This window comes from Lineus longissimus, chromosome 10 (assembly GCF_910592395.1).
Source record: "Lineus longissimus chromosome 10, tnLinLong1.2, whole genome shotgun sequence".
Lineage (NCBI taxonomy): Eukaryota > Metazoa > Nemertea > Pilidiophora > Heteronemertea > Lineidae > Lineus > Lineus longissimus.
The window spans coordinates 1,528,705-1,554,875 of NC_088317.1; the positions used below are offsets into that span (position 1 = coordinate 1,528,705).

At 40.4% G+C, this 26,171-nt stretch overlaps 1 protein-coding gene and 1 non-coding gene across 2 annotated transcripts; one reads left to right on the forward strand and one right to left on the reverse strand.

Moving 5' to 3' along the window:
* The first annotated feature begins 1,241 nt into the window (after nt 1-1,241).
* Nucleotides 1,242-25,664, forward strand: LOC135495023 (zonadhesin-like). The gene is made up of 67 exons (XM_064783412.1): nt 1,242-1,309; nt 2,554-2,657; nt 2,952-3,281; nt 3,524-3,580; nt 3,839-3,889; nt 4,148-4,198; nt 4,685-4,735; nt 4,994-5,044; nt 5,579-5,629; nt 6,082-6,132; nt 6,722-6,772; nt 7,049-7,099; nt 7,314-7,424; nt 7,907-8,032; nt 8,438-8,554; nt 9,088-9,138; nt 9,606-9,656; nt 9,970-10,020; nt 10,309-10,359; nt 10,568-10,612; nt 10,816-10,923; nt 11,038-11,139; nt 11,291-11,344; nt 11,591-11,641; nt 11,832-11,939; nt 12,104-12,172; nt 12,373-12,429; nt 12,649-12,822; nt 13,059-13,112; nt 13,227-13,328; nt 13,480-13,533; nt 13,780-13,830; nt 14,021-14,128; nt 14,311-14,361; nt 14,562-14,618; nt 14,838-15,011; nt 15,248-15,301; nt 15,416-15,517; nt 15,669-15,722; nt 15,969-16,019; nt 16,210-16,317; nt 16,500-16,550; nt 16,749-16,805; nt 17,016-17,189; nt 17,426-17,479; nt 17,594-17,695; nt 17,847-17,900; nt 18,147-18,197; nt 18,388-18,495; nt 18,678-18,728; nt 18,929-18,985; nt 19,197-19,250; nt 19,497-19,547; nt 19,738-19,845; nt 20,028-20,078; nt 20,279-20,335; nt 21,606-21,659; nt 21,906-21,956; nt 22,147-22,254; nt 22,437-22,487; nt 22,688-22,744; nt 22,956-23,009; nt 23,256-23,306; nt 23,497-23,604; nt 23,787-23,837; nt 24,038-24,094; nt 25,022-25,664. The coding sequence occupies exons 2-67, from the start codon at nt 2,588-2,590 to the stop codon at nt 25,501-25,503; spliced, it is 5,415 nt and encodes a 1,804-aa protein (XP_064639482.1). The 5' UTR covers nt 1,242-1,309; nt 2,554-2,587; the 3' UTR covers nt 25,504-25,664.
* Nucleotides 8,679-8,751, reverse strand: Trnar-ucg (transfer RNA arginine (anticodon UCG)). Its single transcript has one exon. It is a non-coding gene; the product is annotated as a tRNA-Arg (tRNA).
* Nucleotides 25,665-26,171: the final 507 nt, after the last annotated feature.

The window sequence follows — 26,171 nt, forward strand, 5'->3', positions numbered from 1 at the left end:
CCGTGGCAGATCATACGTACGCAGAAGTCCCAATTTTTCAGTACTCCCTCCCAGTGTACGCATGCGTAAACTAGAGGCCAGACTCCCGCCTGCGTAAGCCCGTTCATCTGAGGGCGATGGGCGTTGCTGGTAACGTGACTCAAAGAAATCATACCATTAGTTCGCGTTCAAAAGTCTTAAACATTGTAAACAGCGAAAGAATGAATGGACTGATATTAAAGAGCAGGCTACTTCGACCCCTGTCACGCTGGGAGACCCGCAGGCGACCACATACACACGTAGCGCACGCGTCGGGTCGATAAAGTAGTACTTAAATGGTATTTTTTGGGTCACCTGGGTAGGCCATAATTTGTTTCTGGCCTTCATATGGGCCTGTCCTTCACAAACGAAAAAAACCCCCCAGAAATGGCTTGAAGTATCAATATTGTTTGATAAGGGCAATTACAACCAACAAGAGCAACAATAATTGGTAACAGATGTATATATTTCATTGGTCAACGAAGTGTTCCACGTATGTTTGTTTAGATTTTCCCATAAATTAGTTTACAATTAGTATACAATTTCATGATTACTCATCCGCAGGCATATGATGCATAAATGCATAGATGTTGCCGGTGTCCAGTAAAAAATCAGTGAAAATTATGACGATGGATGCGTGGTGCACGGAGTTCGTCCTTGCAGAGAAAGAATAATTTTGGGCGTGTAGGCCTACTTAACAATGACCTATTTGTGACCGCTGCAAAAACCCAAAGACCCAGATATATCACCACAATATTGTAACCTGTGACAGGGGTACTGACATCCCGCCAGAGACCATGGTAAACAGCGATGATAGCATACTTATTCGATTAGAAGGAAAGACGTATGCCAATGAGTACACGGAAAACATGACCTGCTATACTGTTGTCCATTACCAAACACAAAGTATCATTCGCATCTGCAGACAAAGTGACGGGCCCTGTACTCAACTTCACCAAAAATTGCCTTCTTTAAGATGAAACGATTTCATTTAAATGCTTGTGAAGCTTGAGTTTCATGTTAGATTCCCCCAAAAAACCAATGCAGGAACCGAATGATATGTTAGGAACATACACACAAAAAGGTCAAACTGCACAGAATGACCTGCAGACGCCTAATTGGTTCTTGTCAATCTTTCTATATGAAATCAATATGGATCCACCAGTCGCATTTTGGTAATTGGGCGGAATCAATTCCGGCATTCTGAAAGCCTGCTCCCATCACACAATGGCAGTCTAACTGCACGAGCCATTGACCATTGGATAACTTTATGAAAATAGCAAGGAACAAGGTAGGTTTAAACAATAGGTGTGACAATTGATGTGAATAATTTACTTTGGTTCATGAAATTGACAAATCCATAGGCCTGACTGTAGTAGGTATTTGTCATGTAATTTTAGTTATTGGGGCGTGTACAGTTATGAACCAAATTAATCTCCACTGGTATTCATAGCGTTCGTGTCGGCACGTGTTACTGTCCAGAACACTAGCAGGCCATACACTATCGTGATATGATAGAACCATCTCAATATAGGGCTAGGTCATTTCATCTATCATTATATAGTATCAGTCTACCATGAACTGACTCCGTTGGTTTAGTCCATTCATAAATGTTATGTCCGCATCGCTTGAGGCTCTAAGCGCGATCGATATCATATGATTTCCAGAAAAAGTGCGTATAACCTATGTTATTTGATGGCAACACAGTTTTAAGAAGGACCATTCATCCTTAAAATCGTTGTCATTAACAATAGATGAGCGATCTATCACCTATTTTTTTCGTTGAGAGTTGGCTGTACAGACGCGAAGCAGATTTGCCAATTACCCAGTTGAAATGTGCCGCATGGTTTTGTCTATAGAAGTGGTTTTTCGTTAGGCATAAGTGTCCATCAAGCCTTCTTCGATTATCAATAGGAATCGATCATCTTCGTGTACAGCATGTGTGTCAAAAATGGTAAAATATACGATATTGATGTTCAGACTCGATGTATCTATGATGTTAATATGGCAGGATATACGTTGCAAATTCAATAATCATATTTTTTCTTTCAATATTAATATTTTATGCAATGTTTGCAATTTTACATGCAATAATGTCTGTTATGTATTCGATATTTTTAATATCTATTCAATAATGTTTTGTACGTTTTTTTTCGTTAAGACTTATATTCATTCCATGTTTTCAATTTTTTATGCAATCTTCGATCATTTTTCATTCCATGTGGGCGCAAATTTGTCATTTTAATATTTTGCGAACATATTTATTCGGAAACTGATTGTGAATGTGCGTTGTGCATATTGCAACGTATGTCATGCCATATGTTTATGTCCAAATTACTTGATTCTACGAACGCGCCGAGCGTCGCTGCCACACGAAAATGTGCGTGATCTCAGTTGGTGTTTGGGTGTCAAGATTTTCCGCTAGCGTGGTTGGCTTGAAGCTGAAGTTACGTCAAATCAGATTGCCATTTTCTCGTGAAATAGACTAGTATTTTTCTTGCTATAACTGTTGTTTGACCCTACCCATCATTTCAGGAAAAATTCTTCAGACAGCCTGGTCGGCGGCACCATGTCGCGGACGTTACTTTTCTTAGGAACACTATGTTTTGCATTACTATGCCTTCCAAACAACACCCACGGTACGTGATGTCGTTTAGTTATCTCACACAAATCAGAATTTCAAATTTTTCTATTCCATCCATAAGATCGAGTAAGAGGGAATACTACTGTATTCTGTTATCGCTAATGCGGCGTGTGTGTAGATGTGTCTCAACTATTATTTTCCGCGGACCAAATGTAAACAATCTTCACCAATGTACTTGACCTTAAAGTAGCATAGACCGTTGTAAAGCAGTTCATGTCGCGGCGAGTTAGACAATGGTCACCTTTTCCTAAGCATGATTTTACCTTGATTAGTTCCCCTTGATATTTAGCTTTGAAGTACACTCCAATGGCTTCCACTCATCATGAAGTAGCCAGCGTACATCAAATCCGACGGAGTGTCCTACCAATACCCAAAAAGATCATCCATGGCGCCCATCACGGGAAGGCTAGCGTCAATCAAGGCACTGAGAGTCCACCAATGCGGCACAAAGTGACTCACCACAGAAAGGCTGCCGTCCTTCTAGGCATTCACAGTCGTTCACCAATGCACAAAGTGACTCACCATAAGACTGTCGTCCATCAAGGCCACCACAGTGTCTCACCAATGAACAAATTGACCCATCATTTTAGGGCAAGCAAATCGCATCCCGATGGAAAAGGTATGCATCAAACGGCGACCGGATTTTGAGCAACGGTTCGGCCGAAAGTAATACATTTTTGTTTCCTCAATGCATGTAAAAAATGCATAAATTTCAATTACAATGTATTCCAGTATAGATAGAAGTACTCATAATGATCTATTGGCATGAAAAAAATCGTGCTTTCTGATAATCATGAGACGCCCACACACACATCAACTGATATCGACTGAGGTGATATTGACGACACGTTCTTTCTTTAGGAAAAGGCCTGAAGAAATCCAAGAAGGCCTGTAAAAATATCGCCATCGGAGCCCAAAGTAAGTTATCTTTACGGATGAAATTACTTTGCAGTTGATATGGCAAGATGTGGGCAAACTCCGTCTTATATTCATGGTTGCCAAGCGTTACGGGCCACTATAGCCTCTCTTGGCCCAAACCTTTCCTCAAACAAATACTTCTTTGAGGACTTTGAACCAGCACCATGATTGGCAGAAGTTGCAACCAAGATTTTACGACCAATTGCTCAGGTGCAATATTTCCGGTGTGTAAAAGGTACAACAAATATCTTATTTCAGAAAAATGCGACCATGGCAAGGTTTGGAACGGAACCAGATGCATAGTGAAACGTAAGGTTTATTCTTATTGATATTGCTCAAAGTTGAAAATCTATGTCACGGGAGAGTGTCCATGCACCATGTCCATCTGCTTTTCCAAAACGTCAAGTGAAAGATGTCTCAAGGCCTGAAATCAGAAGTAAAAGTACTTGAAGTATTTTCGAGTATAAACACAACCTTCCTGCTGCCGTCTAGACTAGTAGCGTACCAGTAAGAATTCGTGCATGCACGTAAGATGGTTCCCTTAACCAATATCGTCGTCTTTTTTAGCGAACTGCAAAGGGAAAATGACTTGGAATGGCCAAAAGTGTGTCCCCAAATGTGAGTATCAAATCAAACCATACGTTCGCTTTAAAAATTGAATTACATCAGGATGTGGTTTGTAAAGAGGAACATTTGCTCAGTATCGCAATCTGTTGAAACTAAAAAACATGTAAGAATAAATTTCACATTTGTTCAGTATTGCAATCTGTTGAAACTAATAAACATGTAAGAATAAATCTCACGATCGTCAGTGTGACACCTGTGTGCTGTTTCGACTGGATAAGCTAGTTATTTTGGTAAAGTAGCAGCATGCCTGAACTGGCAGTGCAAGAAATAACTTTACACTAAAGAAGAGAATCCAATGTCTTATTCGGCAGCCATTTTGGATATCGGCGTCCATCTTGGAATAAAGGCAAAATTTATGGTGACCTTCAGAGCTTAATCAAAGGAGTATGGTCTCAGGACCAGAAAACCGCTGCGAAACCCTTCACTGATGGAACTTTTTCCTTGGCTTAGACTGTCTTAAATATGAAATTATTTCAGCTCTGTGCAAAGGTAGAATGGTACGGGTCAACAATAAGTGCGTACGAAAGCGTAAGTAAAATACCAATTGCTGAGATCATTTCACTCGGATGGAACTGTTGTCCACCGTTAATGGCTGAATCAACTAAACCAACATTTGATTTCAGTGTTTTTAAATATTTCCTCTCTAAAAATATGTATCTGTTCGATTCACGCCAACTTGAATGAAAAGGTCTGTGTCTCTTTCGTACAAAACCATATTTTTATGTATTTAAGTTCTGGTACATTGCATGATAATTTATAAAATATTCTTGTAATTAATATTTCCAGCAAAGTGTAAAAAGTACCACGTCTTCAACGGAAGAAAATGTACACGCCAAAGTAAGTCAACTGAAGCAAGGTGATTGGCTGGTGCCGATACATTGTAGGCCTAACCGGTGTATGGAATGAACTTCAATATTGGAGGCTGCCTATCGCAAATCTGAGAACAATCTCATGAATAGATGCAGCGAATCATCTTAACACAAGGTCTTCACTACCTGTTCTCGTGAATACTCGGCCTGTGTCAAGAAGCGAATGAAATTCCAACTGTGAATGATTCTCACATGCCCAATCGAATGAATACGGGCTACATGGACTCGCCCGATCTTTTCTCCGATGACTTTATAGACTAATGCGCTGCTTACCTCCCATTTTCACCAACTCCGTGACCATGACTCATGACGCGTGGGCTGACCAGCAGTAGAGAAGCACATGGCTTGATGAGCCTCTGCCTTTGTACTTCGTGGTTCGTACGGATTGCGATCCCTGCCCATTTTGACACAATATTAACAGTTTGAATCCAAATCATCAGGTTAGTATATTAACCTTTCGCTTCCTTTTGATATGCTATGTATTTTCCTTACTGTCTTTCAGTCGAATGCGTGAGGTATCACGCATGGAACGGTGAGAAGTGCGTCCGACAACGTGAGTAGATGTTGATCTATGCACTTGCACGTAGCAATGATGCTTTCAGTAATAACTGAATCCTCATTTAGCTGGTATGAAATTTAGGGCTCACATGCAGAGAAGGCTTGTATATTAAGCTGCCGTAACAATAGAGATGAAAGTGGGTTATCCGGTGTGACAGCGGATATAGTCCCCCTGGAGTCATAGTCCGGTAGCATTGTATTTGATCAATTAAGCAGCATGATCTATTGTACCGCTAACCCTAACCAAAACATTTAGGTCATGCGGGCTATTGTTACACGGACTATCAGCCCTAGGACTACTATCCCTTGCACACCGGCATTAAACCATATCACAAGTTTGCACAACTGGTTTCGTAGGTAGGGAAATCTTTTGACTTTTCTGTTTTATGGTTTAACAATGAACAACGAAGAACAAGTACATCATCTTTATGATTTCTCACATTGCAGAGAGGTGTTCTAAAGGAGAATACTTCAACGGAAGGATCTGCGTTAGCATATGTAAGATAATTTCATTTTTACCACCAATAATTCTCGAGTGTAACGCTCTCATGCTATGTACATTGACATGGTACGGCCATATCCATTGAGTTGTAACGCAATACATGCAGTGTATAATCATGTGTCTCGCGTCAACTATGTATGGCAAGACGAGATAAGACCAGGTACATTTGTTAAAGACATTATGCGCGTTCCAAAGCCACCGCACATCACTACTATAATGGACGTAGAGCTGAAATAGTTTGTCACACATCTCCTCCGTCAGTTCAGATCGGATGACCTCGAAACTTTTCCTGAAAGTCGTGGTTGATATGGAGATGGTCCTCGCCGGGTTAAATGGGTAAACTTTGCAGCGACCTCGGAGAAATAGCATTTTTTGTTCTTTCTATATATGGGCATACTCATTAACATAAGGGGCCTTTTCAGCAGGTGTGATTTGCATATGGGGCCATCTATTAAATCAAAAGTGTGGGATTATACAAAAATAAGCCGGGAAGGTATTGAGGCCACTGGACCAGATAAAGGAAGGTTTAGCAAAAATCGCCGATTCATATGATCGCTTTGAATCAATCTCTAAATCCATTTCCAGCGGAATGCAAGGGAAGAAACATATGGAATGGACGGAAATGCGTCAGCAAATGTAAGTAAAAGAACGGAAACCACTATATGCACGTTGTCGTGCCATCTCGACGAATATCTAATACGCCAAAATGCCATACCAGTTCCCATTATGTCATATCACCCAACATTTTACGAGTTCTTTGGATGTTATGTTCCATTGGATTCGTGATGGTGAATTTTCGTCCGGGCAGGCTAATAACCTTTCTGATTGCTGGTCAACATTTGGAGTAATTCAGTACCTAAAGAAACCTTGGCATCACCGTATAGCTTATACCACTTGTCTTTTTTTCGCCAGCCAAATGCAAACCAGGACAAGTTTGGAGAAGGAACCGCTGTGTTCGCCTGCGTGAGTATAGGGGGATTTCTTCTTCCCCTTCATCTTAACGTGTTTCATGGCATCAACACACTGATAGAAGCAGTTACTGCAAAACTGTATAGGCATCTTGCAGAGCGTCATCATAAGTTCTTTTACTTCATGAGTCGATTTCCGGGAGCAAAATTGGCCGAGACTTTCCTGTTTGGTACTCTGGCTGAGGTTATTTCTCTTTCATTGTTTCCAGCGAGATGCAGCAAGAGAAAGGGTTTTGTATTCAATGGAAAGCGTTGCATCTTCCAAGGTCGATGTCAGAAGTACAAGAAATGGAACGGGCACAAGTGCGTGCCAAATAAAAGTAAGTTTCCATCGGTATCTGATCGCCCAGAGCGTAATCGTACCAACCAATGACACCCGGTGTAATGTTTTTGAGTGTTTCTATTTTTGAGTGTTTCCCCTCATTGTTTGGGAACGCTAAAAGATAGATTGACAAGTTTTTCTGTGTTTCCCCCTATTGAAAAGTCATGGTCTCTCTATAGCTGCCTATTGTTTGGAAACACTGACACATGGGAAACAACCACAGATGTTACACCGGCCCGGCCAGTAAGAGCAAACTCTCCAAGAAGACCTCGAAAACCATCAGTCCAATCAATACAAGAACGCTGTACGATTTTGAGTTAAACGGGGTATAGATGCGCATTACAATATTATCATTTCCCATGACGGGCGGCCCCCAGAGTCCTGATCATCGCCGTCACTGCAGATTCTCGTTCTCCTTTTTTTTCTTAAAGAAGTTTCACCATAACAATCCAGTGACAATATTCTGCTTTACATCTTTAGTCAAATGTAGAAAAGGTCAGAGATTTAATGGTAAGAGGTGCGTTGATGTTCGACCACCAGTGCGACCTTGCAAACCTGGATATAAACGGATACGCGGCAAATGTCGTAGGATTAGCGTGCCAAATCGTAAGTTTCAATAAAGACGCTTTCATAAAGGGGTACGCCGTTCGGGTACATTGTATTTACTGGTGGCAAAAGAAAACATGAATAAACACCCGCTATGCAGTAACCAGGCGTGTCAACATGATGAATATTGACTTGTGAAGTATATCTTTAACGACGTACAGCGTGCATGAATTTTTCACAACGCGGAACCGAAATCACACGTGGGTGCACACGAGTCCGGCGAGATACTAATCATCCAATTCATCGATACTTACGTAACAGTAAACATTTATGTCACACAATTCTACAATCAAAAACAATCTCTTCCAAACACTCAAACGATGATTATTACGTTTTCTGTGATCTGTGCTGGTCCTTCGTATTTCTTGGCAAGAGACACGTTTAAATCACTTTCTCGATTCTCAGCGAGATGTGGGCAAGGCAAACGTTACAATAGAAAGCTCAGAAGATGTGTTCCTATAGTCTCCAAGCCTTGCAAAAAGGAGGGCTACAAGCGAGTCAATGGGAGATGTATTAGACAGAGTAAGTATATGAATGGTATAAGAGAGGAAGCGCCTCATATGACAACCTAGCAAATAAATACAAGTAAAAAAACACCTGAAAAACGAAAGAAAAAACAAGGTAGGTATTGTGAACAAAAAAAAATCGACCCCGGCAGGACTCGAACCTGCAATCTTCTGATCCGAAGTCAGACGCCTTATCCATTAGGCCACGAGGCCGCTGTGTGTCCCTGCTATTTTGTATGTTCATAATCTTAATCAATGATAGTTTTGGAAATTTCTGTAAGATGGCAGTGCGATCGCTTTTTGACCATAGCAGTGTGAAAGGCAGTCTGGTACCCTGAAAAAAAGTCCCGTTGAGCACGAACGAACGTTTGGGCGACGCAGAAAAGATATGCCCGATTCAAACTGGGGTGGGTGGGGTGGGGCGGGTCAGGGATAGCACAGATTTAGATCATATCATAAAGGCAAGGGTTTCTCTAACAATGAAATATCAAGTGGAGGGTGGTTTTGGGATTGAGCTGCAATCTCAATAATGTATTATGATTTTCACAGGTCGTTGTGGAAAACGGCAACGTTGGGACGGAAAACGGTGCATCTACCACGGTGAGTTTTCCCAAAAAATCGTCGCAGTTTCTTTAAAAAGCCACCTAACATCCTATGAATCATGACAATGATCAACATGTGCATTTCGTTATTTTGCCCCAACCGTAAAAAGAATTCAACCCAAGCGTTTATTTTTCCCTGCTGGTTCAGGCCGAGCGACCACTCTGAAAGGTGATTCGTGGGGGGTCGATTCTATCGAGATTTCCCTTTGATAAGACTGTGCAATAATGGGAATTTATGCCAGTGGAGATGTGAGTGGGCTTCGACGAAGATAATAGGCCGTGTATTAGGCTATAGGCCTTTAAAATCTCTTACATCGAGCTCGGTAAGGGGCAAAATAAGGTAAGTGCAACAGCATTGCGAGATTTATTCGCGAATTCTGCGAAAATGAAACCCCCGCGAAAATTTCAGTTAATCAATATCTACTCAATACAGTAATAACTGTCTCCCCCTTCTCCCCCTTACAGCTGCATGTCGAACTAATATGGTTTGGAACGGAAAACGATGCGTTACGAAATGTAAGTTTGGTGTCATCAAAAATTGAAATTTGAAATATCGAGAGGAGGAGTGTATAATAACAACTGGTGCCGAGATGGAAACAACTGATCTTTTTCCTTGATGACCTAGTACTCATTGGCAAGACCTAGACGTAAAGACGACAGTCGTCTGATTACCGTTGAACAGTCAGCTTCCTTGAGTGAATCAATCTTTACAATGATTTATTTAAAAGACAAATTTAATATCAAATTTCCGACCAGAATTTGAATTTGAATCTTTAACTATCGTTTTCTCTGTGGAAAGTTTTCAAAGTATGTTCGAATTTTGTCACAGCTAAATGCAAGACTGGTTTTGTTTGGCGCAGAGAAAAGTGTGTCAAGAAACGTAAGTAAGAAGTCCTCTTCCATTCCAGCTACGATATAAATTTCAAAAATATGTCTTTAACCGTTAGATTACGCAGAGCGCAAAGATTTATCAGAGACTTAAATCAATTGTGTTCAGTTTGTAACTTGTACCTCCACGTACCGTATTTTATCAAAATTAGCTTTGTCCTTGGCATTGTTGGGAATTATGTTATATCTTTGTGCAATAAATGGTACAGTGGCTTCGTAAGCGTATTCGTAAATGATTGCCGTGCCAAAAAAAAATCCAAAATGTTTTTTTTAATCGCAGCTCATTGTGGGCGAGGAACCAAGTTCAACGGAGAGATATGTGTCCCACAGAGTAAGTAGAGCGTTCTCTGGTCTGTTCATTTCATGTTGGAAGAAAACAATGCATGCACGTTCTTACCACAGCTGAAACTAGTATTAATATGCCAATGATTGTCTAAATCAAAGATTGAAACAAGAAGTCCGCGAAACGATGTTGTTCCCTAGAACCACGAAAATAAAACGCCCGTGACAATAAGGTGGTTTACCAATCTGATTTTCAGATATGTGCAAAAACGGCCGAAGATGGAATGGCAGGAAGTGTGTAGGTCAGTACCCCGATTGTCATGGTTACTGATAGGAAAAGTCTTAATCAAAAGTGGGTTTCGCAAGCTCTTCAGTTACCTATTGGTAATTTACTTGCTGTGAACTTGAAACATCATTCCTGTGAGCTGGCAACGGAATCGGGCGCCATGACATCTCCGACTCTAGTTAATTCGAGTCAGATGTCAAGCTTACTTCTGATTTTCAGGAAAAAGGTGTCCTCCTGGAACAAGAAGATACAAAGGGAAGTGCATACCTCATGCAAGCGGATGTAAAAAAGGGTTCAGAAAGGTCGGAGGAAAATGCATCCCACGTAGTAAGTACATGAGATTTGAAGAAAATGTCACCTCATCGCCTCTCCATTGCCTATTTCGTTTGCGAACCTTTGTGTGACTTGTTGATTAGTGGTTGGTGTTTTCTAACATTACAGGGTGCAGACGAGGATACAGAAGAATCAAAGGGAAATGCCGCAAAGTGCCAGTGAGATGTCGCCGAGGATATAAACTGCGGAAAGGACGGTGTGTCCGGAACAGTAAGTACGAACAGAATGCGACGCTTAATGTAACTTGGCTCTCCTGCGTTATTATTGAAAGACATGAATAATGAGGTCATCAATTTTGAGTTGTCAATAATGTACTGGTTAAGGCCACTTTCTTCATCTCTACTCCTCTCTCTATAAACAGTCCACAAATGCCATAAAGGATATAGACGATACAGAGGACGATGTATCAAGCAGAGTGAGTAACAATTTACAGTTTCATTGATTCGTGAGTCAGTTTTTCCTTCATATGTGACTTCGATCCATGCTACACTTTACAAAGGAAATATTGAAATTCTGTTTGATGATACACGGCCATAGGAGCTCCCCTTGGCTTTAAGCGGCATTCACGACCACAATGAACGCCTCCCGTTTAGAAAATACTGTCATTGAATCAAATTAATTCATTTGTTATTTGATACATCTCGAAGTATTTTCATTTCAGGGAAATGTACTCATGGGCAAGTTTGGAATGGGATGCGTTGCATTAAGAGACGTAAGTCAAACATAATTTTCAAGTGTTTTTCTCATTCAACTTTCGCCATTTATTGAGTGAATGAGTATAAAACCGGCCTCTTACGATGTGAACGCTACGTAAAGCTGCTATATACCGTATCTCCTTCAATTGAGTACATTCGACATAACATGGCGTTATCTCCTTCAGTTATGTGCTCGATGTTTTTTAGTGAAATGTAACAAAAAGACTCAGAGATGGAATGGAGAGACTTGCGTTCCAAAGGCAAAATGTCCCGGTAAAAACCTCGTCTGGAATGGAAAGAAATGTACTCGTAAACGTAAGTTGAATTATTAGCACGTACATGTCCATTTAGTAACTCTAGAGAACCTTATTTGAGGAGGCCACAGGCCTAATAAGTAACATTAACGTATTTACTTTGATCAAACTTACCAACGTTAATCACAACATACATCTTTTACCATAACCAGATGCCTCAATCAGAGCTTTCTCTTATTACAGCCAAGTGTAAGCGAGGGTACCGATTCAACAAGAAGAAATGCATCAGGCAGAGTGAGTCAATTGTCTTTGCTTCATCTTTATGGCGTCTAGTACTTTCAACATTGATATGTTGTCCATTAGTATGAGCAACATAACTGACTACTCAATGTCTTTGCGCGCATGTTTGAAAAGGCAATATAACTGTAACACTTTTCCAGACTTCAGCACTCTTCATCTCACACTGGTGAAATGTATCTCGATCTCATTTTCAGATAGATGCAGACGAAACTCCAAATGGAATGGCAAGACTTGTGTTCCGGATAAACCAGGTTAGTATATTTCGACAACCTTTATTACATTAGAGCGGAGAGGACGATGTGTGCCAATCAAGAACAATAAATACGACACCCCAAATTGCCTTGATTCAAGTCGATAGAGACTCATTACCACAATGCTTCAGAGATTGAAATCACATGACTTGTGTTAAGTTAAGTAGGGGGCAAAGGAGCAGGATTCCTTATATGAAGGCTCTCCGATCAACATTTCAGTTGAAAAGTCTGTCTGCAACCTTCCCAAGAAGACCGGTCTCTGCAAGGCGGCCTTCAGGAAGTACTACTATAACGCCAGCTCGGGAACCTGCTTACAGTTCATCTATGGTGGTTGCGGAGGCAATGGTAACAACTTCCGCACAAAAGCTGAGTGCGAAAAGCGATGTAAAAAGGGTACGTACGTCACTCAATACTAATTGTTTGTTAGTAGTTGTTAGTCAGTGCCATCCTTGTCTTGAGCTCGAGACCCGGCCAGTGCCACTTGGTAACTCTCAACTGGCCTAAAGTGTCCTTGCGTGCGCTCGATAGTGCCTACCCTTGGATCCCCAGAAAGGTTTCTGCATTTTCTTCAGTGAAGGCGGCTCTGGAAGCCATTTTCGATCTTGTCTGTTGCACTGTTTCAATTTCAGGAAAGAAATGCCAACCTGGATACAGAAAGGTCGGAGGAAAATGCATCCCACGTAGTAAGTACATGAGATTTGAAGAAAATGTCACCTCATCGCCTTTCCATTGCCTATTTCGTTTGCGAACCTTTGTGTGACTTGTTGACTAGTGGTTGGTGTTTTCTAACATTACAGGGTGCAGACGAGGATACAGAAGAATCAAAGGGAAATGCCGCAAAGTGCCAGTGAGATGTCGCCGAGGATATAAACTGCGGAAAGGACGGTGTGTCCGGAACAGTAAGTACGAACAGAATGCGACGCTTAATGTAACTTGGATCTCCTGCGTTATCATTGAAAGACATGAATAATGAGGTCATCAATTTTTAGTTGTCAATAATGTACTGGTTAAGGCCACTTTCTTCATCTCTACTCCTCTCTCTATAAACAGCCCGCAAATGCCATAAAGGATATAGACGATACAGAGGACGATGTATCAAGCAGAGTGAGTAACAATTTACAGTTTCATTGATTCGTGAGTCAGTTTTTCCTTCATATGTGACTTCGATCCATGCTACACTTTACAAAGGAAATATTGAAATTTTGTTTGATGATACATGGCCATAGGAGCTCCCCTTGGCTTTAAGCGGCATTCACGACCACAATGAACGCCTCCCGTTTAGAAAATACTGTCATTGAATCAAATTAATTCATTTGTTATTTGATACATCTCGAAGTATTTTCGTTTCAGGGAAATGTACTCATGGGCAAGTTTGGAATGGGATGCGTTGCATTAAGAGACGTAAGTCAAACATAATTTTCAAGTGTTTTTCTCATTCAACTTTCGCCATTTATTGAGTGAATGAGTATAAAACCGGCCTCTTACGATGTGAACGCTACGTAAAGCTGCTATATACCGTATCTCCTTCAATTGAGTACATTCGACATAACATGGCGTTATCTCCTTCAGTTATGTGCTCGATGTTTTTTAGTGAAATGTAACAAAAAGACTCAGAGATGGAATGGAGAGACTTGCGTTCCAAAGGCAAAATGTCCCGGTAAAAACCTCGTCTGGAATGGAAAGAAATGTACTCGCAAACGTAAGTTGAATTATTAGCACGTACATGTCCATTTAGTAACTCTAGAGAACCTTATTTGAGGAGGCCACAGGCCTAATAAGTAACATTAACGTATTTACTTTGATCAAACTTACCAACGTTAATCACAACATACATCTTTTACCATAACCAGATGCCTCAATCAGAGCTTTCTCTTATTACAGCCAAGTGTAAGCGAGGGTACCGATTCAACAAGAAGAAATGCATCAGGCAGAGTGAGTCAATTGTCTTTGCTTCATCTTTATGGCGTCTAGTACTTTCAACATTGATATGTTGTCCATTAGTATGAGCAACATAACTGACTACTCAATGTCTTTGCGCGCATGTTTGAAAAGGCAATATAACTGTAACACTTTTCCAGACTTCAGCACTCTTCATCTCACACTGGTGAAATGTATCTCGATCTCATTTTCAGATAGATGCAGACGAAACTCCAAATGGAATGGCAAGACTTGTGTTCCGGATAAACCAGGTTAGTATATTTCGACAACCTTTATTACATTAGAGCGGAGAGGACGATGTGTGCCAATCAAGAACAATAAATACGACACCCCAAATTGCCTTGATTCAAGTCGATAGAGACTCATTACCACAATGCTTCAGAGATTGAAATCACATGACTTGTGTTAAGTTAAGTAGGGGGCAAAGGAGCAGGATTCCTTATATGAAGGCTCTCCGATCAACATTTCAGTTGAAAAGTCTGTCTGCAACCTTCCCAAGAAGACCGGTCTCTGCAAGGCGGCCTTCAGGAAGTACTACTATAACGCCAGCTCGGGAACCTGCTTACAGTTCATCTATGGTGGTTGCGGAGGCAATGGTAACAACTTCCGCACAAAAGCTGAGTGCGAAAAGCGATGTAAAAAGGGTACGTACGTCACTCAATACTAATTGTTTGTTAGTAGTTGTTAGTCAGTGCCATCCTTGTCTTGAGCTCGAGACCCGGCCAGTGCCACTTGGTAACTCTCAACTGGCCTAAAGTGTCCTTGCGTGCGCTCGATAGTGCCTACCCTTGGATCCCCAGAAAGGTTTCTGCATTTTCTTCAGTGAAGGCGGCTCTGGAAGCCATTTTCGATCTTGTCTGTTGCACTGTTTCAATTTCAGGAAAGAAATGCCAACCTGGATACAGAAAGGTCGGAGGAAAATGCATCCCACGTAGTAAGTACATGAGATTTGAAGAAAATGTCACCTCATCGCCTTTCCATTGCCTATTTCGTTTGCGAACCTTTGTGTGACTTGTTGATTAGTGGTTGGTGTTTTCTAACATAACAGGGTGCAGACGAGGATACAGAAGAATCAAAGGGAAATGCCGCAAAGTGCCAGTAAAATGTCGCCGAGGATATAAACTGCGGAAAGGACGGTGTGTCCGGAACAGTAAGTACGAACAGAATGCGACGCTTAATGTAACTTGGCTCTCCTGCGTTATTATTGAAAGACATGAATAATGAGGTCATCAATTTTGAGTTGTCAATAATGTACTGGTTAAGGCCACTTTCTTCATCTCTACTCCTCTCTCTATAAACAGCCCGCAAATGCCATAAAGGATATAGACGATACAGAGGACGATGTATCAAGCAGAGTGAGTAACAATTTACAGTTTCATTGATTCGTGAGTCAGTTTTTCCTTCATATGTGACTTCGATCCATGCTACACTTTACAAAGGAAATATTGAAATTCTGTTTGATGATACACGGCCACAGGAGCTCCCCTTGGCTTTAAGCGGCAATCACGACCACAATGAACGCCTCCCGTTTAGAAAATACTGTCATTGAATCAAATTAATTCATTTGTTATTTGATACATCTCGAAGTATTTTCATTTCAGGGAAATGTACTCATGGGCAAGTTTGGAATGGGATGCGTTGCATTAAGAGACGTAAGTCAAACATAATTTTCAAGTGTTTTTCTCATTCAACTTTCGCCATTTATTGAGTGAATGAGTATAAAACTGGCCTCTTACGATGTGAACGCTACGTAAAGCTGCTATATACCGTATCTCCTTCAATTGAGTACATTCGACATAACATGGCGTTATCTCCTTCAGTTATGTGCTCGATGTTTTTTAGTGAAATGTAACAAAAAGACTCAGAGATGGAATGGAGAGACTTGCGTTCCAAAGGCAAAATGTCCCGGTAAAAACCTCGTCTGGAATGGAAAGAAATGTACACGCAAACGTAAGTTGAATTATTAGCACGTACATGTCCATTTAGTAACTCTAGAGAACCTTATTTGAGGAGGCCACAGGCCTAATAAGTAACATTAACGTATTTACTTTGATCAAACTTACCAACGTTAATCACAACATACATCTTTTACCATAACCAGATGCCTCAATCAGAGCTTTCTCTTATTACAGCCAAGTGTAAGCGAGGGTACCGATTCAACAAGAAGAAATGCATCAGGCAGAGTGAGTCAGTTGTCTTTGCTGCATCTTTATGGCGTCTAGTACTTTCAACATTGATATGTTGTCCATTAGTATGAGCAACATAACTGACTACTCAATGTCTTTGCGCGCATGTTTGAAAATGCAATATAACTAACACTTTTCCAGACTTCAGCACTCTTCATCTCACACTGGTGAAATGTATCTCGATCTCATTTTCAGATAGATGCAGACGAAACTCCAAATGGAATGGCAAGACTTGTGTTCCGGATAAACCAGGTTAGTATATTTCGACAACCTTTATTACATTAGAGCGGAGAGGACGATGTGTGCCAATCAAGAACAGAAAGTACGACACCCCAAATTGCCTTGATTCAAGTCGATAGAGACTCATTACAACAATGCTTGAGAAAAATGACTTCTGTTAAATGAAGTATGGGGCCGAGGAGCAGGATTCCTTATATGAAGGCTCTCCGATCAACATTTCAGTTGAAAAGTCTGTCTGCAAGCTTCCCAAGAAGACCGGTCTCTGCAAGGCGGCCTTCAGGAAGTACTACTATAACGCCAGCTCGGGAACCTGCTTACAGTTCATCTATGGTGGTTGCGGAGGCAATGGTAACAACTTCCGCACAAAAGCTGAGTGCGAAAAGCGATGTAAAAAGGGTACGTGCGTCTCTTAATACTAATTGTTTGTTAGTAGTTGTTAGTCAGTGCCATCCTTGTCTTGAGCTCGAGACCCGGCCAGTGCCACTTGGTAACTCTCAACTGGCCTAAAGTGTCCTTGCGTGCGCTCGATAGTGCCTACCCTTGGATCCCCAGAAAGGTTTCTGCATTTTCTTCAGTGAAGGCGGCTCTGGAAGCCATTTTCGATCTTGTCTGTTGCACTGTTTCAATTTCAGGAAAGAAATGCCAACCTGGATACAGAAAGGTCGGAGGAAAATGCATCCCACGTAGTAAGTACATGAGATTTGAAGAAAATGTCACCTCATCGCCTTTCCATTGCCTATTTCGTTTGCGAACCTTTGTGTGACTTGTTGACTAGTGGTTGGTGTTTTCTAACATTACAGGGTGCAGACGAGGATACAGAAGAATCAAAGGGAAATGCCGCAAAGTGCCAGTGAGATGTCGCCGAGGATATAAACTGCGGAAAGGACGGTGTGTCCGGAACAGTAAGTACGAACAGAATGCGACGCTTAATGTAACTTGGCTCTCCTGCGTTATTATTGAAAGACATGAATAATGAGGTCATCAATTTTTAGTTGTCAATAATGTACTGGTTAAGGCCACTCTCTTCATCTCTACTCCTCTCTCTATAAACAGCACGCAAATGCCATAAAGGATATAGACGATACAGAGGACGATGTATCAAGCAGAGTGAGTAACAATTTACAGTTTCATTGATTCGTGAGTCAGTTTTTCCTTCATATGTGACTTCGATCCATGCTACACTTTACAACGGAAATACTGAAATTCTGTTTGATGATACACGGCCATAGGAGCTCCCCTTGGCTTTAAGCGGCATTCACGACCACAATGAACGCCTCCCGTTTAGAAAATACTGTCATTGAATCAAATTAATTCATTTGTTATTTGATACATCTCGAAGTATTTTCATTTCAGGGAAATGTACTCATGGGCAAGTTTGGAATGGGATGCGTTGCATTAAGAGACGTAAGTCAAACATAATTTTCAAGTGTTTTTCTCATTCAACTTTCGCCATTTATTGAGTGAATGAGTATAAAACCGGCCTCTTACGATGTGAACGCTACGTAAAGCTGCTATGTACCGTATCTCCTTCAATTGAGTACATTCGACATAACATGGCGTTATCTCCTTCAGTTATGTGCTCGATGTTTTTTAGTGAAATGTAACAAAAAGACTCAGAGATGGAATGGAGAGACTTGCGTTCCAAAGGCAAAATGTCCCGGTAAAAACCTCGTCTGGAATGGAAAGAAATGTACACGCAAACGTAAGTTGAATTATTAGCACGTACATGTCCATTTAGTAACTCTAGAGAACCTTATTTGAGGAGGCCACAGGCCTAATAAGTAACATTAACGTATTTACTTTGATCAAACTTACCAACGTTGATCACAACATACATCTTTTACCATAACCAGATGCCTCAATCAGAGCTTTTTCTTATTACAGCCAAGTGTAAGCGAGGGTACCGATTCAACAAGAAGAAATGCATCAGGCAGAGTGAGTCAGTTGTCTTTGCTTCATCTTTATGGCGTCTAGTACTTTCAACATTGATACGTTGTCCATTAGTATGAGCAACATAACTGACTACTCAATGTCTTTGCGCGCATGTTTGAAAAGGCAATATAACTGTAACACTTTTCCAGACTTCAGCACTCTTCATCTCACACTGCTGAAATGTATCTCGATCTCATTTTCAGATAGATGCAGACGAAACTCCAAATGGAATGGCAAGACTTGTGTTCCGGATAAACCAGGTTAGTATATTTCGACAACCTTTATTACATTAGAGCGGAAAGGACGGTGTGTCCGGAACAGTAAGTACGAACAGAATGCGACGCTTAATGTAACTTGGATCTCCTGCGTTATTATTGAAAGACATGAATAATGAGGTCATCAATTTTGAGTTGTCAATAATGTACTGGTTAAGGCCACTTTCTTCATCTCTACTCCTCTCTCTATTAACAGTCCACAAATGCCGTAAAGGATATAGACGATACAGAGGACGATGTATCAAGCAGAGTGAGTAACAATTTACAGTTTCATTGATTCGTGAGTCAGTTTTTCCTTCATATGTGACTTCGATCCATGCTACACTTTACAAAGGAAATATTGAAATTCTGTTTGATGATACACGGCCATAGGCGCTCCCCTTGGCTTTAAGCGGCATTCACGACCACAATGAACGCCTCCCGTTTAGAAAATACTGTCATTGAATCAAATTAATTCATTTGTTATTTGATACATCTCGAAGTATTTTCATTTCAGGGAAATGTACTCATGGGCAAGTTTGGAATGGGATGCGTTGCATTAAGAGACGTAAGTCAAAAATAATTTTCAAGTGTTTTTCTCATTCAACTTTCGCCATTTATTGAGTAAAATAGTATAAAACCGGCCTCTTACGATGTGAACGCTACGTAAAGCTGCTATATACCGTATCTCCTTCAATTGAGTACATTCGACATAACATGGCGTTATCTCCTTCAGTTATGTGCTCGATGTTTTTTAGTGAAATGTAACAAAAAGACTCAGAGATGGAATGGAGAGACTTGCGTTCCAAAGGCAAAATGTCCCGGTAAAAACCTCGTCTGGAATGGAAAGAAATGTACACGCAAGCGTAAGTTGAATTATTAGCACGTTCATGTCCATTTAGTAACTCTAGAGAACCTTATTTGAGGAGGCCACAGGCCTAATAAGTAACATTAACGTACTTACTTTGATCAAACTTACCAACGTTAATCACAACATACATCTTTTACCATAACCAGATGCCTCAATCAGAGCTTTCTCTTATTACAGCCAAGTGTAAGCGAGGGTACCGATTCAACAAGAAGAAATGCATCAGGCAGAGTGAGTCAGTTGTCTTTGCTTCATCTTTATGGCGTCTAGTACTTTCAACATTGATATGTTGTCCATTAGTATGAGCAACATAACTGACTACTCAATGTCTTTGCGCGCATGTTTGAAAAGGCAATATAACTGTAACACTTTTCCAGACTTCAGCACTCTTCATCTCACACTGGTGAAATGTATCTCGATCTCATTTTCAGATAGATGCAGACGAAACTCCAAATGGAATGGCGAGACTTGTGTTCCGGATAAACCAGGTTAGTATATTTCGACAACCTTTATTACATTAGAGCGGAAAGGACGGTGTGTCCGGAACAGTAAGTACGAACAGAATGCGACGCTTAACCCTTTTGCTGCCAACTTCGCATTTCTGCACAATGACTTTTGTTCCTTTTGCTGCCAACTTCGCATTTTGGCGAAATTTTCCTATGTGGTGAAAATACATTGATTTTTCGTCTGCTAGCGTCGTTTATGGTATATACCTATAGATGGCGTGGTAGAGGAGTTACCACGCTACGTTTCTACTGTACATGTTATATATCGATTTGCTGAGATTTCGGGTGAAAATCACTTCCAAAAGTTCACAAAATGGCGAATCGGATGTCATTATCACAGGTACTCGATGAATTGGGTATCATGCATGATTCAAAGAACTGTTTCGAAAGGTACCAAGCAGTTGTCAATTATTAGAATAGAGTTATCTGACTGCTACATACATTCTATGACAGGACATTTGGCTGAGAAACTTTGAACTTTCATGTTTAGTTGAGGAAACCCTGAATTTTAGCTGTTTTATACCAGGCCCCCTCCATAGGGACCCCTGACCCCCCTATCTACTATTAGTTCTCTGGTAGCACTAAAAAGGAGCTCTAGGGAGTGAAGGTATGTAATTTAGTCCCAACATATCACCATAGGTAGTAATTTTTGGTCTACAAAGTAAATGGCTGATCATTGAATTTTGAAGAATTTTGCTCGATTTCTGTAAATAACGCATTGGTATTTCTTGGCAATTTTGTTACAAAGCAATACAAATTCAGGGTTTACAAGGTTATGGACTTAGAAAGGAAAGAGTAAAGAAACATGCAGATGCATAAAAATAGTTTTATTAGTTGTATTATTACATTTATTCCAAATTACAGTGGTTTATTCTACAAAATCTTCAATTCTCATTAGTTATTCAAGATGGCGGCATGCAAATTAGGGCGTGACCTACTTTTAAAAATTTTTAATTTGAAGTCCAGGTCATACTGAACAACTTCCATGTGCATTGTTTTGACATATCTCCAATAGTTTTCTCAGGAAAAATATTTAAATTGATCATATCAATTTTTTTCAATTTAACCTAAAATTGCTTGGCACTGAGGACTCAAAAAAAAAAAATTTGCTTGGCAGCAAAAGGGTTAATGTAACTTGGATCTCCTGCGTTATTATTGAAAGACATGAATAATGAGGTCATCAATTGTGAGTTGTCAATAATGTACTGGTTAAGGCCACTTTCTTCATCTCTACTCCTCTCTCTATTAACAGTCCACAAATGCCGTAAAGGATATAGACGATACAGAGGACGATGTATCAAGCAGAGTGAGTAACAATTTACAGTTTCATTGATTCGTGAGTCAGTTTTTCCTTCATATGTGACTTCGATCCATGCTACACTTTACAAAGGAAATATTGAAATTCTGTTTGATGATACACGGCCATAGGCGCTCCCCTTGGCTTTAAGCGGCATTCACGACCACAATGAACGCCTCCCGTTTAGAAAATACTGTCATTGAATCAAATTAATTCATTTGTTATTTGATACATCTCGAAGTATTTTCATTTCAGGGAAATGTACTCATGGGCAAGTTTGGAATGGGATGCGTTGCATTAAGAGACGTAAGTCAAAAATAATTTTCAAGTGTTTTTCTCATTCAACTTTCGCCATTTATTGAGTAAAATAGTATAAAACCGGCCTCTTACGATGTGAACGCTACGTAACGCTGCTATATACCGTATCTCCTTCAATTGAGTACATTCGACAGATCATGGCGTTATCTCCTTCAGTTATGTGCTCGATGTTTTTTAGTGAAATGTAACAAAAAGACTCAAAGATGGAATGGAGAGACTTGCGTTCCAAAGGCAAAATGTCCCGGTAAAAACCTCGTCTGGAATGGAAAGAAATGTACACGCAAGCGTAAGTTGAATTATTAGCACGTTCATGTCCATTTAGTAACTCTAGAGAACCTTATTTGAGGAGGCCACAGGCCTAATAAGTAACATTAACGTACTTACTTTGATCAAACTTACCAACGTTAATCACAACATACATCTTTAACCATAACCAGATGCCTCAATCAGAGCTTTCTCTTATTACAGCCAAGTGTAAGCGAGGGTACCGATTCAACAAGAAGAAATGCATCAGGCAGAGTGAGTCAGTTGTCTTTGCTTCATCTTTATGGCGTCTAGTACTTTCAACATTGATATGTTGTCCATTAGTATGAGCAACATAACTGACTACTCAATGTCTTTGCGCGCATGTTTGAAAAGGCAATATAACTGTAACACTTTTCCAGACTTCAGCACTCTTCATCTCACACTGGTGAAATGTATCTCGATCTCATTTTCAGATAGATGCAGACAAAACTCCAAATGGAATGGCAAGACTTGTGTTCCGGATAAACCAGGTTAGTATATTTCGACAACCTTTATTACATTAGAGCGGAAAGGACGGTGTGTCCGGAACAGTAAGTACGAACAGAATGCGACGCTTAATGTAACTTGGATCTCCTGCGTTATTATTGAAAGACATGAATAATGAGGTCATCAATTTTGAGTTGTCAATAATGTACTGGTTAAGGCCACTTTCTTCATCTCTACTCCTCTCTCTATTAACAGTCCACAAATGCCGTAAAGGATATAGACGATACAGAGGACGATGTATCAAGCAGAGTGAGTAACAATTTACAGTTTCATTGATTCGTGAGTCAGTTTTTCCTTCATATGTGACTTCGATCCATGCTACACTTTACAAAGGAAATATTGAAATTCTGTTTGATGATACACGGCCATAGGCGCTCCCCTTGGCTTTAAGCGGCATTCACGACCACAATGAACGCCTCCCGTTTAGAAAATACTGTCATTGAATCAAATTAATTCATTTGTTATTTGATACATCTCGAAGTATTTTCATTTCAGGGAAATGTACTCATGGGCAAGTTTGGAATGGGATGCGTTGCATTAAGAGACGTAAGTCAAACATAATTTTCGAGTGTTTTTCTCATTCAACTTTCGCCATTTATTGAGTGAATGAGTATAAAACCGGCCTCTTACGATGTGAACGCTACGTAAAGCTGCTATATACCGTATCTCCTTCAATTGAGTACATTCGACATAACATGGCGTTATCTCCTTCAGTTATGTGCTCGATGTTTTTTAGTGAAATGTAACAAAAAGACTCAGAGATGGAATGGAGAGACTTGCGTTCCAAAGGCAAAATGTCCCGGTAAAAACCTCGTCTGGAATGGAAAGAAATGTACACGCAAACGTAAGTTGAATTATTAGCACGTACATGTCCATTTAGTAACTCTAGAGAACCTTATTTGAGGAGGCCACAGGCCTAATAAGTAACATTAACGTATTTACTTTGATCAAACTTACCAACGTTAATCACAACATACATCTTTTACCATAACCAGATGCCTCAATCAGAGCTTTCTCTTATTACAGCCAAGTGTAAGCGAGGGTACCGATTCAACAAGAAGAAATGCATCAGGCAGAGTGAGTCAGTTGTCTTTGCTTCATCTTTATGGCGTCTAGTACTTTCAACATTGATATGTTGTCCATTAGTATGAGCAACATAACTGACTACTCAATGTCTTTGCGCGCATGTTTGAAAAGGCAATATAACTGTAACACTTTTCCAGACTTCAGCACTCTTCATCTCACACTGCTGAAATGTATCTCGATCTCATTTTCAGATAAATGCAGACGAAACTCCAAATGGAATGGCAAGACTTGTGTTCCGGATAAACCAAGTTAGTATATTTTGACAACCTTTTTATTACATTAACGGCACCCTACTAAATAGCATTCCGCGAAGTTACTATTTATAGCTCACAAGGTCATTTGCATAGGATATTGATGACGTTTTAGTCACGTGACAGTCGGACATCGACACTTATTTCTACGCATTTGAGCTTATTTCAAAGTCAATTATCTTTGACCCTGCATTGTTTTTAGCATGAATGATACCATATAGTCAGAGAGAGAAATATTCAGAACAATTATGTAGTATTTCCAACACTCGGACATGTGCCAGATTGAATCTAACTGCCCTGGTTAGAAAGCCTGAATCCATTACGAAACCGCATGTTTGTCCGACATTGCCTGTAATTCAGCGATGGGGAAATAGAGGGCAGCAGCTGCAGTGACGTCATCTTCGCGGAATGCTATTCCATGATGTCGTGCGGTTTTTGCTTACGTTTGGTTAGGGTAGGTTTCAATTTCATGCGATTGCGACAACGCACTACAGATTCATGCACTTGATTGGGAACAACGTTTACATAGTGTTGGCCGTCGTCACGTCACGATGCATTGTAACTCTGACGGTTTTACATTACTGTAACGTGACGTGACGCGACGTCTTCGTAAACGTTGTTCCCAATCAAGTGCATTACAACCCTGTTACTCATATTTTACGCCCCACACAACCTGACAACCAAACAAAGGGTTGTTTTCTGCGATTGCACATGCCATGTGCGATTCAAGCAAAATCGCCTATCAGTGGAAACCAACCTCAAAGTAAACAAAGCCGTAACGCGTTGAAACACCAATAACCAAGTGCAAGTCTGACTATAATAGTCTTATGTATGGGTTGACATTCCATTGCAATGTTATACGTCAGTTGAATGTCTTGGCATCACTCAACAAAACCACCAACTTCCGTTTATTTCGTGTTTCAGAGAGAAAATGCGGTCCAGGTTTCTTGAAGGTCCACGGAAAATGTCATCGTATTCCAAAACATAAGTGTCGCGGACACCACAAACACGACAAACACGGAAACCATAAACTTCACAAACATAAACACCACAAACACGGAAACCACAAACTTCACAAACATAAACACCACAAACACGGAAACCACAAACTTCACAAACATACACACCACAAACTTAACAAACTTCACAAACATAAACACCACAAACTTCGTAAACATAAACATCACAAACTTCGTCTTCTCACTCGCAAAACACGTCGTCATCATTACAAACGCTACAAAGCCAACAAACCTAGACCACACAAACGTCCTCACAAAAGACGCCGCACACGACACATGCCAAAAGTTCGTCACCGCAAAGTCCACATACCTAAACAGCACAAACGTCATAGCAATAGACGACAACGGACCCGCCCGAAAAGGAATCGGAGGTTCGTCGGCTCCTAAAGGCTGTACCAACGTGACGTATTAAGTGACTAGCGGAGGATACTAGCGGATACCGCACAGGAGTTGATTTGAAGAAGTTGACGATGTGTATCACTTGATGCGGCAATGGCAATGATTCCTGCACCAGTCTTTGAAAAAAATTGATTGAAGTAATAAACAAGTTAAGAGAGATTTGTTATATTTCCTTCAATTAGCGACTTCTTTTGCATGTGGGGTATGCATATAAATGTACGGTTACTTGACTTTCACGCCAACAAAAGCTAAATGTGATAACAGAAATCTATAAGTAGAATTGATCGGCTAAGAAAAGTAACATTATCCTCGGATGCTTTATGCCGACAGCCGCATTATGAATCGATAATGACAAAGTTCTAAATAATAGTGTAAGTTTATAAAGACATGGGGCCTATACATATCTTATAGTTTTGGAAATTTAGTCAAGTATCAGTCATACAAGGTATTTATAAGCAATGGTTTCCCTCAGCGAATATAAATTTGCCAAGAATAAGACGTTGGACCAGGCTCTTTAAATTAGTTTTGCTTGGAGATTCGCTTTACCCGTCGAAACAGAATTGAATTCACCTGAGAACGTAACTCATAATTGCCTAAACACATGCCTTTCATGCATCTTTTCACCTTAATGAACCGTCTCTTAGCTGCCTGGGTAT

What these genes read in the sequence shown, in the direction of transcription:
- LOC135495023 (XM_064783412.1), top strand. Translation starts at nt 2,588, where the DNA reads ATGTCGCGGACGTTACTTTTCTTAGGAACACTATGTTTTGCATTACTA. An exon ending in TTGTGTTCCGGATAAACCAG is followed by an intron (nt 14,619 to 14,837) that starts GTTAGTATATTT and finishes TCAACATTTCAG; the next exon opens with TTGAAAAGTCTGTCTGCAAC. An exon ending in AAAGAAATGTACACGCAAAC is followed by an intron (nt 16,318 to 16,499) that starts GTAAGTTGAATT and finishes CTCTTATTACAG; the next exon opens with CCAAGTGTAAGCGAGGGTAC.